Source organism: Cajanus cajan, chromosome 1 (assembly GCF_000230855.2).
Source record: "Cajanus cajan strain Asha chromosome 1, NIPB_CcT2T_4, whole genome shotgun sequence".
NCBI classification, from domain to species: Eukaryota; Viridiplantae; Streptophyta; class Magnoliopsida; order Fabales; family Fabaceae; genus Cajanus; species Cajanus cajan.
In genome coordinates this window covers 73,012,561-73,025,139 of record NC_138517.1, presented here as the reverse complement: position 1 = coordinate 73,025,139, position 12,579 = coordinate 73,012,561, and the positions used below count along the sequence as shown (strand labels likewise).

Below are 12,579 nucleotides of genomic sequence, written 5' to 3'. Positions count from 1 at the left end.
TCCAAAGTGACGAAACTAGAGTTGTGTGACGGGTAACCACGTTTGAAAAGACAATTAAAAGTGCACATAGATGCATATTTTGTTAGAATTATATAATAAAGCGAGTAATCAAGCCAATATGTTCTCTGGCCTTTCTGCGTTAATCAAATGTGTTACCTACGTACGTGTCTTTCTTGACGGATAACGCATTGATGCTGAGAATAAAATTACCCACTAGCTATGACCATGCATATAATGTTTTTCATGCATAAAAAAATGCACTACAAGAAAAATGTAAATTTCCGACGGATATGGATCCGTCAGAAATTTCCGACGGAAATATAAATTCTTCAGAAATTTTTGACAGAAATTTTTCGACGGAAAATTCTGTCGGAAATTTCCGACGGAAAAATAAATTCATCAGAAATTTCTGCCGGAAAATTTCCGACGGAATTATTCCATCAGAAATTTCCGTCGAAAATTTCTGACGGAATTTTCCATCGGAAATCTTATTTTTAATTTATATTTTTAATTTCTTTTTTTAATTTCTTATTTTTAATTTATTATTTTAAATTTCTTATATATATTTGTAGTATTAAAAATTTTATATATCTTTTAAAGGTATAAATATATATTATAATTATTTATTACAAGTTTTTTATATCTACGATTAGTATTAAAGAAGAAAATAAATTACGTTATACTATATTTTATTATAATTTACTTGGTTTGAACCTAACTTTCTTTAAAAATATATATTTTAAGTGTGACTTATTTATCTATCATAGATAATTTTTAAATATTTGGGTAGAACTACAATCATATAGACTTATTTTATAATAATTTAACACTATTAAAAATATAAAAATCTATATGTTAAATTTATAAAAATAAAGTTTAATTTATTTATGATATAAATATGTTTTTAATATCTAATATATATTTTTAGATGATAATTTATTTTAAAATATATCTTATAATAACAATTCTAAATGGAATATAAATCTTATGATTTTTCTTATTTTGACTTTTTTAATCATGGCATACAATTTTACTATTTTGATTTTTTCAATCAACGTATACAATAAATAAAAAACACAAAAGAAAAACATGCATGCTACAAATTTTATTTTATCAAAAAGTTATTTGTTTTAATATATTACATTATATATGTGAATATTAAGACATATATATATATATACACATATATATATTATAATTAAACTTTTTTTAAAAATTAATTCATTATTAAGAAATTTTTTTTATCACATGAGAATTAATTTCCTTCAAAAATTTGACAGATATCAAATAAATAAACATTTTTTCTGAATCTATATATTTATTTTATTAGAATATAATTTTTATTTTTTAAAATATATTATTTTTTTAGATAAAAAATTATGTATATGTCAAATAGTAGTGAGGGCAAGTGCCTCACTATTCCAAACGTGCAGCTGTCGCTGTATATATATGTATGTGTGTATATATATATATATATAATATAAGGGGTTATAATTATACCGATGTAACTTTTACTAAGTATTATGCCGCTCTATAACTTTATATTAAATGTGAATTTTGTAAATCCAACCGTTAAATTGAAAGTTCATATCACTTTATACGTGTATATCAAATTTTGTTAAAATTGAACAACAACTGGAAGATAATCGAAGTGTTCATATTTTAGTGTATTTTGAAATGAATATATTACATCAATTTTGTTTTATAAAAATGAAGTATCAAATCATCTTGGATTAATATAAAGTTTTGTATATATAATCTATAAGAAATATGAACTTTCAATCTAACAGTTGGATTTACCAAATTCACATTTAATATAAAGTTATTGAGCGGTGTAATACATTATAAAAGTCGCATTTAATATATATATATATATATATATATATATATATATATATATATATATATATATATATATATATATATATATATATATATATATATATATGAGGGGGGTTATAATTACAATGGTATAAATTTTACTAAGTGTTACACCGCTCAATAACTTTATATTAAATGTGAATTTTGTAAATTCAACCATTAAATTGAAAATTTTTTACTCTTAAATCATATATATATATATATAGACACACACACACACACACACACACACACACACACATATATATATATATATATATATATATATATATATATATATATATATATATATACATGAGGGGAGCTATAATTACAATGGTATAAATTTTACTAAGTGTTACACCGCTCAATAACTTTATATTAAATGTGAATTTTGTAAATTCAACCGTTAAATTGAAAATCTTTTACTCTTAAATCATATATACAAAATGTTATATTAATCGAAGATGATTTTTTATAAAACAAAATTAAATCTGTCGAAAAATTTATATTTTTGATGAGAAAATTTTTGTAAGAAAAGTTATATTATTGATAGAATATTTCAGACAAATTTATATTTGTCAAAAATGTAAGAACTGGTTTTAAATTTGATATGAAAATATTATGATATAATTAGATAAGATTTTAAGTTAGTATTTTATTAATGGTTGATAATTAAAAAATAAAACATGGATAAATACATTATTTGAATTTTATATGTTTGATTTAAGATAACTTACAAAATAACTCTTGGTAAAGTTATTCCGCTCAATAACTCATGGTGTGTTGAATTTCATCAATCCAATTAATTGTTAAATTAAAAGTTATTAAATTTTATTAATAATTAATATAAAAAATTAATTAGTTTTGGAATAAATTATTTGCTAATTAACAATATAATTGAAATATTAATTATTTTAAATTATTTAACTAAAATCTTATTGACAATTTACTATATGATCTTAATATTTTTGTATAACTAATATCTGGTTTTAAATTTGATATGAAAATATTATATATAATTAGATAAGATTTTAAGTTAGTATTTTATTAATAGTTGATAATTAGAAAAAAAAAATAAGGATAAATACATTTTTTAAATTTTATATGTTTGATTTAAGGTAAATAAATATATTAAATTAATTAATAATTTATTTAAAATATTAAAATTTAATTTATAAGTATGTAATAAATAAATATTTATAATTTTATAAATTATATTATCATTATAAATTATAAAATTAAATAATTTAAATTATAATTTTAAATAAAAATAAATAGATGTTAATTATAAAAGTAAGTACATATAAATAAAGAATAATTAAATATATTATTATTGTTATTATTATTATTCGTAATATAAAATTATTATATATTATTATTATAGTACAAATATGAGATTGTATATTTGAGGATGACTTAAATGAATTAATTTGTACAAGTTATATTGACAACATACATAGACATTTCGGTAGCTTACTCATCAGAACTTCACAGTTAAGCGTGTTTGACCTGGAGTAGTACTGGGATGGGTGACCTTCTGGGAAGTCTCCCAGAAATTGCACAAGTAAGAATAAAACACGCTAAACAGTGAAATATTGTGAAATAGAACCCTTGAGAGGCCAAATATGAGAGTTGTTACATTAATAAATTTATTAAAATTAAAAAAAAAATTATAATTTTCGACGGATTTTTCCGTCGAAAAATTTGACAGCAATTTCTGACGGATTTTTCCGTCGGATATTTTGACAGCAATTTCTGACGAATTTTTCCGTCAGAAATTTCCGATAGAATTTTTCGACAGAATTTTTTGTCGGAAAATTCCGTCGAAAAAATTATTTCTGACGGATTTTTTTTTCCGACGCCACTTTTTCCGACGGATTGAAATCCATCGGAAATCCGTCAAAAAAAGCAAAATCCATTTCCCTATTTCCGTCAGAAATTTCCATCGGAAATCAGCATTTTTCTTGTAGTGATGAGAAATCATGTAAAGGAAATCAAATTTTATAAACTATATCTTTAAGTTATATATATATATATAGTTTATAAATAAATCATTAGTATTTATCTATTTATTTTTAAATATATTAACTAAATTTAAGAGTCTTAAAAATTAATAATAATAATAAAATTGTGAATAAATATTATATAATTCTATTTTATTTTACTTAAATTTTGTAATAAAAATTTAATATATTGTAATTATATAAAATATTTTAGTTATTATATATATATATATATATATATATATATATAATGACTAAAAATTTAGATTACTATCTTAAGAAGAGAAAAAATTTGAGAATATTACATTAAGCATTCTCAACATAGCTATTTTCAACATACACTACATACAACTCCACTACCATTCTACTTTCATTCATAGTCAACATACAATTTTAATCAACTTAAACATCATTATTCATCATCCCAAATCAATGCATAAAGAATCATATATCAACATAATTCATGTGAGTACTTCAACCTATTCAACACATGCTTAACACTGAGTTAGATAACAATTAAGTTTTCATTTGGTATCCCACATTCAACGCCATTCTCCCAGCACCTGACGTTATCAAGGTAGAAAGCCTCTGATTCACCCATGCTCGACATCATTCCCCTTACATCTAATGTGGATTAGGCTGAAAATCCTTGGGGCAATCATGCCTAGTGTAGTTAGGCCTATGCCATACCTTATTTAGGTAGAGAGCCTCTACCTGACTTACACCGGACACTATTTAACCTGCACCCGACATCATCTAGGTAGAAAGCTACTACCATTTCATTCTATCAAATAGTATTTATTATATATATTAAATATATATTAATTATTTTTTAGTTGAAGAGGATTTAAAAGGTATCGGTGTATTTTTTACCAACTATTACACTAAATAATTTTATATTAAATGTGAATTTTTCAAAATTTATCATTTGATCGAAAGTTTCTCACTTTAAGATCATATATACACAAAAGATTATATTAATCAAAAATAATTTGATGTCTCATTCTTATAGATAAATATTGACGTAATATATTTATTTTAAAATATATAAAAATATGAATATTTTGATTACTTTTAAATTATAAATTTTACAACACACCTCATTCTTATTGATCAAAATTGACGTCATATATTTATTTCAAAATATGTAAAATATTGTGTTGCATCACGCACATCTTTTTCATGTATATCTCTTATAATATTCTTTTAAAAGTGTTTATTGTGTTATATTGTTTATACCAAAAAAGATGAATCACAAAGTTAACTTTGTTAAAATATTATTTTTTTAATCTATTTATTAATTTTTATTGACATGTGTAAAATAACTTAAGATAACATTTATTATAGATAAGAAAGAGTATTAACTTTTTACTTCCATTTTTCTTCAACTATTGACTTTTGCGTTTTTGATGGACATGTTGTATGTGATTATTTTTATTTTTTAAATTGTTTTGCTCATTCTCTCTAAAATATTTTATCGTTTTTAATTATTTTGCCTCATTTAATTATATTCTCTCTAAAATACTCATTATTTAATGCATAACTTTTCAATTGTACTACTTTATTTTTTATATTTTTAACAAGAATAATTTTTAAAAAAATATTATAAAATTACTAAAATTTAATGAAGAGAACTAAATTTGTTAATATATGTGAATTTCTTTTTCATTATATATATAATAGAGAACCGCACATTGTAAATAGATAAAGAACATGAAGCAATGTACAGTAAAACGTTATCCTTTTCCTTTTAATTTTTATACGAGATCTTCATTTATTTAAACGTGCCCCTTTCGAAAAAGTGTATATATTGCTGTAATTACTATATGATAAAAAAATTAAAAAAAAAAAAAAAACTTCATCCAACATAAGTACCGTTAAAATAATATTATATCAAACAACTGAATTTTTAAAAATAAAGAATTAACTTGGGTATTCCTATATTTTAACTTATATCTTGTATCAGTAAAATAATCATTTTTGCAAATATATTTTCACATTTCACACATAAAATTAAAATATCCATCCAATACAAGTTCTTGCTATTTTATTACAAACTTTAATTTAAACAATACACGATACTTCATCATTCATATAGATAGCCTCCTTTTCTCTCCACGTACAACATATTTTTACCTGGCTTAAAGAGATCTCTACAATAGTAGTAAGTTGAGTAGATGAGATCAGAGCATAGTGAAAATTGCAGAACTATAAACAGAAGTATTGGAAGACATGCAAGAACTGAAATTTGATCAGGAACCACCCTTGAACCGTCATTGTACGTTATGAAGAAGGAACTACTAAAAGCTATCATCATGCATGTTATGGAGATGAAAAGAGTCACCAATCCAGATATTAGCTTAAAGGGCAGTGACTTGTGAAAGTCATACTCGGCATAACGTGAGATGAGAATAGACAAGAATATTAGTATTGCAGTTGCAGATGAGATGAGTGAAGTTGCATCTGATACAGAAAATACTAGGAATGATGTTTTGTTCAAGTAGTTTGGTTTTTTTGTTTCATCATTTATGCCGCCCGGAATGCTAATAGCTGCAGAGAACACTCCTGTGGCAATAACTGTTGAAATAAGCATGCAATACTCAGCAGTGCGTTTCATCCAATCTTCTGCATTTTTGCGCAAATTTTCGTGCTCCCTTGTGAATAATTCTTGAGCAGTTAATCCTTCGGAGTTTTTCGTCCATATCAATGATGGTGGCATTATCTTCTTCACCTCCTATCATATAAAATGTTACATAAGTTATATATCGAAATCGAGTTAAGTATAAACAGCTTAATTTATTGAAACGTATGAACCTTAGAAGATAAATATGAATAATTTCGGTTTTCAAATACACACTTATTGGATGTCCACTTTTAGTATTGTGTAGTTTGATTTAGTCCCACATTGAATAATCTTAAGGGATATTTGCCTTCTATGTTACTATATAAGTAACACCTTGTAATGCTTTTCAATACACTAAGAAATAAAACTCCCTAGTATAATCGTGGACATAATTGTGTGTTAAATCATGTTAATTCTTACATCACCTTTTTTTTCTTTTTTCAATTTCTTATCAGTCGTTTTGTTCTTAACAATTGGTATCAAAGCTTATATCTTAATATGTTTTGTGGTTGTAGCTTTGTCTGACCTTCCACATCAAAAAAGATTTGGTTTTTTCATAGGAGTCTCAATTTAGAGAAAGGAGTGGGAGCTTTCTTAGTTTAGAGAAAGCAACAAGAGTGATGGCGTTGGAAGAAAAGAAGATGAAGATTGAAAAGTTTGGTGGTAGACACTCAGATTCTGGAAGATGAAGATTGAAAAGTTTAGTGGTAGACACTCAGATTCTGGAAGATGCAGATGGAGGATTATCTAGTGTAAATAATTAAAGTGTTTGCATGGGTTAAAAAACACAACTCTTTTACATATACATGCAAAATAAGAAATGCAAAATAAGAAATCAACACGAAAACACAAAATATATATATACAGAGAGAGAGGAAACACAAATAAGAAGAACTATATATCATAGAAGTTATTATATGTATAATTCAATGAAGATGACATGTTGCGGATGAATCTCCATATAACACGTAAAAATATTCTTTCAATTAACCCAAAAAAAAATGAGTGTTAAGATTTGTTTGGATAAATTTTTATAAAATATTTTTAAGAGAGAAAAGTTTTAAAGAAAAATAAAATAAATCTTTTTATAAATTAATTTATAGAAATTATCTCATAAGCTTCTTCAAAATTTTATTTATAACTTATAAATCAATTAATTTTACTTTATTAAAAAAATTATATTAATTTTATTCCTATCTTTTTTCTATACGTATTTGTAGATAAATTTGTCTTAATAAATCCTTTATATGTCACATTAATTAATTTGTTGTCAAGATTATATGGTTCAGATTTTTTTAATAATATATGAGTACATAATATATGGAATAGTATATGTACGTATTCTTAAACTCAAATCTTGTTATCATTAATGTAATTTTGGATAAAAAAGAATATGAGTACATAATAAAGTCGATTATCACATTAGGGTTCATGTGTTGGTACTATGGAGCTATATACAAAACACAATTGATGCGTGAAATGCAAAGCTATAAAATTAATGGATTGTACCTCAAACCACGATATCTCAAGGCTCATTTGGAAAGCTGCTCCTGAAACTAATTCAAGTTGACTAGGTGGTGCTAATTTTGCAGCCAAATGCAATAAAGTGTTCTTGTCGTGTTCTCCTTCAAATGTCACAATAATATCTTTTATAGAACCTATTTCGTGTATGAGATTGTAGATGCTAGCATGTCGATGCAAAACAGCTGTGTGGATTATACTTCTGTTTCTACTGTCCACTTCCCATATCAAACTAGGATAAGAGCTAATAAGCTCAGACAAAAATCCAACATTACCAACTTTTGCAGCATCAAATAATAGCTGAGAAGGATTGTTTATGATGTCAATTATCTTGCTCTTGGAGTCTATGTTGTCGAGAATCGTGTTCCAGAGAACATTAACCAATTGAAGAAATATGTCTTGTTTCATGCCTGCTTGAAGTGAAACACATGTAAAAGTAACCGGGGAATCTATGGGGTTCATGATAATAATATTATAAATAAAAAAATTCAAGTTCTATGTCTTAGTTTTCCTAATAAATGTTGAACGAAGGCTTTACCAGGGTTGGTCTTGACGGGAATATTTTGATGTTCTTGGCAATTGCAGCAAGAATCCAGACGCTTTTGATCTTTAGCTAAGAGATGCAAAGCAATGCCGTTATTCCCATCACGTGCGAAAGCTAGCTGTTTCCTATGGCTTACCATTTCTAAGGCTAAATCTACAAATCAATAGTTTTTCATTAATACAATAAAAATAGAATACAATCAAGTGCTTTATTTATAGGAATCAATACAAATTTAAATCAAAAGTGGAAATTCAAACAATGAATTCCAAGTGATTGATTGTAATTAAGAGGATTGATTCTCAAAAAATTTCACTATCATAAATTATAATGAGATATAACTGATGAGATGAAACTTTTAAAAGTATAGTCTTGAACTTCTAATATATAAGGAATCTTGTAATAAAAGTAGACACCACTCACTAAAATAAAAAATAAAATAAAAAAAAGGGTCATCACAGAAGAGCGACTTTTGTAATAAAAAAGTTTGTCATGTAATAAAATTTGAAATAATAAATATTTGTTTCATATATATATATAATAATTACCGCAAACCATATTAAATCTCTTTACTATTTTATATTTGTGTGTATCTATAACTTTTAATCTCTTCGGAGGAAATTGAAAGTGGTACACCACCCTATCTCAATCAAATTTTCTAAGTACACAAAAGTTTAGGTTTTACTCAACCCTAATCCTTAAACACAAAAGTCAAGATTAAATGTTAAGACGTGAGTAATTACATCTAAGTTTTGTAATTAAAAAAAATAATGCAACTCTCTATATATGTTGACGAGAGTCATTCAGTAACACTTACGATAGTTGCAAGTTTTGATGCAAGTGAAGAACAGCAATTCCCAGTCATCATCAACAAACGTATGTACAGTCAAAGGGTATAGTCTGCATGCCATAGGGCACCTTCCTTGCAAAGCAGCGAAGTGAAGAGGGGTCATTCCATTTCCACCCTTGAGTATTGGCAAGAATAGATTTCTTCTCAGCATCAACTCAGCAATGCGCCAGTTGCCAGATGCAGCCACAAAGCAGAAGGCAGTGTTGCCCTTTTCATCCTGCAATTCTATTGCATCATTGTCGAGTGTTTTGAGCAACTCCTCCACAAAGTGATAGTGGTTTGTGCCTGCAGCTACATGCAGCACTGTGGGCCACCCGTTTGCTATGGCTGCAGTCCTCAGTGCTGGCTTTGCTTCTAAGATGCGATTCGCTGCTTCCCAATTGCCTTGTAGTGTATGCTTGTAAAGTGGCACACATTCGGAAAAGAAAATATCCAATGCCTCCCCTGAAACCACCTCAACTTTGTCTTATCATATCTTGAGAGGAATTATTTCATGGTCAAATATTAAGGTATGTTTGGATAAATCTCTCTACAAATACTTTCAGGAAAGAAAAATAAGAAGAATGTTTCTTCATAAGTTAAACCAAACTCATGAGTCAAAAATACGATTTTAGATTAGCTGATAGAAAAGAGTATTTACAAATTAGTTTTTGTATATGAACTAATTTTAAGTTATGAAGAAATTTAGTTTATTTCCGGTTGCAGTTATAGATCGAATAATTTAAAACCATGTAATTGTTTAATTAACAAGATGAATATATAGTATGATCAAAAAATAATTTCAATGGAAGTGAAAGATAGAAAGTTGAGTAAAAGAGTACTTGTATCCTGTAGAAAATCAAGTGAAGGCCTTCTGCATTTAGCTGTTGCGACCCTTGTAAGCTGTGGATTTGCATTTGTTGGATCCCCATTATGTACTTCTGTGATTTGTGTAAATGTTGCTGCTGAGTCCTCAATAATGTCAATGATTGTGTCCTGTGGTTCTGGAGTTGCTGATTCCATATTCTGTGCAACCATATTCCCAAATTAAACCCTAGATCAATAAGTTTGCAAATGCTGTAAAAATTAGGTCTAGCTAGTTTGGTTAATGTTTTCTAAAGCAGCTTTTTATTTTCTAAAATTTGCCTGCCCTTGATGAGCACATTTTCTAAAACACTAGCTCTGTGAAATTGCCATAAAAAACGGTTTAAAAACAAAGCTGAGAAAGAAATTGAACTGACCAGTATCCACACGTGATAAACTAGTGCAATCTTAATTCATTAATCTATATTTTCACCAAAATTAAATAAATTATTTTGTGAGATGTTAATTGAGCAATTACGTTTAGCAAACTAGATAAAATGCGCACATACATAATTCGAGTACTGAAAACAGAAAACAAATTCAAAGTTTACATTTTAGAATATAAACACAAGTTTAAAATTTATAATTGATGAAAACACTGTTCACTACGACATAAATTTGTTTAGGAAGTGCATGTTTATTAATGGATATATAATGCAATTTGATATCGAGAAATATATATGAGGACTTTTATTAGCTACTAGGAAACTGAATGCTAATGTAACTGATTTTTTATTAGTGGTTCTACAATACATGATTTTGTAGACTAATTAGTGTCGGTTCAAAAGGGAGAGAGTAAATCCAAATTTTTTAGTTTAGTAGTTACAAGGCCTACTCTAGGTTGACCTGATACTCTTATATTTAATTATTTTTGTATTAAATAATTTTGTGTATAGAAGTTTATTGGAAAAAAAAAAAAAAAAAGCCCATACAATTTTTTTAAAACTATTGCATCCAAATTAATTAGGATTAATGAGCTTGATCCATACAAAATTTTATATTAATCCAAGATGATTTGATACTTCAATTTTATAAAACAAAATTAACATAATATATGTATTTCAAAATGTACTAAAATATGAACACTTTGATTACCTTCAAGTTATTGTTCAATTTTAACAAAATTTGATATACATATATAAAGTGATATAAACTTTCAATCTAACGGTTGGATTTACAAAATTCACAATTAATATAAAATTATTGAGCGGTATAATACTTAATAAAAGTTACATCGGTGTAATTATAACCCCTCTCATATATATATATATATATATATATATATATATATATATATATATATATATATTATTTTTATTTCCTTTTAGTCCCTGCATAAATTTTATTTTTTTAATCTTTAGAAAAAATAATTGACGGAGATTTAAAAAAAAATACTTTATAAAAAAATTAAAATGAAACGATTTTAATAATAAGGAGTAAAAGACGTAACTAAACTATTTTATTTTATTTTTGTGGCTTTCTTTTCTCCATTCACCCATAACCTCTTCTTCACTTCCTCGAAACTCCATCTCATTGTAATCAACCCATTTCTTCCTTCTTTTTCCTCCACATCCCACAAAGAAAACTTTCATCTTCGTCATCGTGTGGCACCAAATTTGCGTTGTCGTCCCTTTGATCTACGTGCACTTTCATTGATGCATCATAGCTTCATTCACCATCTCCACCCAAGATAAACCCCACCATAAGACCTACGTATACTCTTTTATGAAGTACTAAGGAATTTAGGGTTACAGTTAAACTACTGTGATTATAAAACTAGAAAAATAAAGTTTAATTTTCATATCATCCATTTTCTTCCGAGATTACACTTTAAATAAGAACTCTCAAATGGATCAGGAATACAAGGCCCTTTAGGAAAAGAAACAAAAGCATTATAAACTCAACAAAGGGTTATGAATGATAGGCCCAAAGTAATAATAGTTCTTAGGCCAATCAGGTCCAGAACAAATGCTTGTTGGCCTAACACACTATCACAACCATTTTTGACGAAATCCGTTTTATCAATCAACAAAATCGAGCTTGTAATAGCAAATAGCTTGAGGAATTAAAAACACTTCAACTCATTTCTACTCGATGTTCCTTCGATGCTCATGGGACTGTGGTGTTTATCTTTGGAACCTTGGATAAGCTATTCAATTCTCCTCAATTTTTGAGAAAAAGAATGAAATTGCATGTTCATTACATAGCGTATTATATCAAAGCATTTGAGATTTAAAATTTGAGACTCAAGTACATGCAACAAAAGGAGGTGCAAGGAAGCCAACAAAGGTTAGTCCACTTAGTAAGAAAAATGAACTCATGAAAGGATGTGGTT

The 12,579-nt window shown here is 26.6% G+C and overlaps 2 protein-coding genes across 2 annotated transcripts; both read right to left on the bottom strand.

Moving 5' to 3' along the window:
* Positions 1-2,172: 2,172 nt before the first annotated feature.
* Positions 2,173-7,336, bottom strand: LOC145956938 (uncharacterized). Its single transcript, XM_083073007.1, has one exon. The coding sequence runs from the start codon at positions 6,583-6,585 to the stop codon at positions 5,953-5,955; it is 633 nt and encodes a 210-aa protein (XP_082929133.1). The 5' UTR covers positions 6,586-7,336; the 3' UTR covers positions 2,173-5,952.
* Positions 7,337-7,918: 582 nt separating this feature from the next.
* On the bottom strand, positions 7,919-11,845 carry LOC109791935 (uncharacterized). Its single transcript, XM_083070314.1, has 6 exons — positions 11,747-11,845; positions 10,223-10,406; positions 9,369-9,845; positions 8,549-8,707; positions 7,999-8,420; positions 7,919-7,939 (listed from the first exon to the last, which is right to left on the bottom strand). The coding sequence occupies exons 1-6, from the start codon at positions 11,843-11,845 to the stop codon at positions 7,919-7,921; spliced, it is 1,362 nt and encodes a 453-aa protein (XP_082926440.1).
* Positions 11,846-12,579: the final 734 nt, after the last annotated feature.

Excerpts from the sequence above, each read along its gene's own strand:
- LOC145956938 (XM_083073007.1), bottom strand. The coding sequence starts at position 6,585 with ATGCCACCATCATTGATATGGACGAAAAACTCCGAAGGATTAACTGCT.
- LOC109791935 (XM_083070314.1), bottom strand. The coding sequence starts at position 11,845 with ATGACGAAGATGAAAGTTTTCTTTGTGGGATGTGGAGGAAAAAGAAGG. Across the intron at positions 10,407-11,746 it reads TTCGAGGAAGTGAAGAAGAG|AATATGGAATCAGCAACTCC; the intron begins GTTATGGGTGAA and ends ATGGTTGCACAG. Across the intron at positions 9,846-10,222 it reads TGATTTTCTACAGGATACAA|GGGAGGCATTGGATATTTTC; the intron begins GTACTCTTTTAC and ends AGGTGGTTTCAG.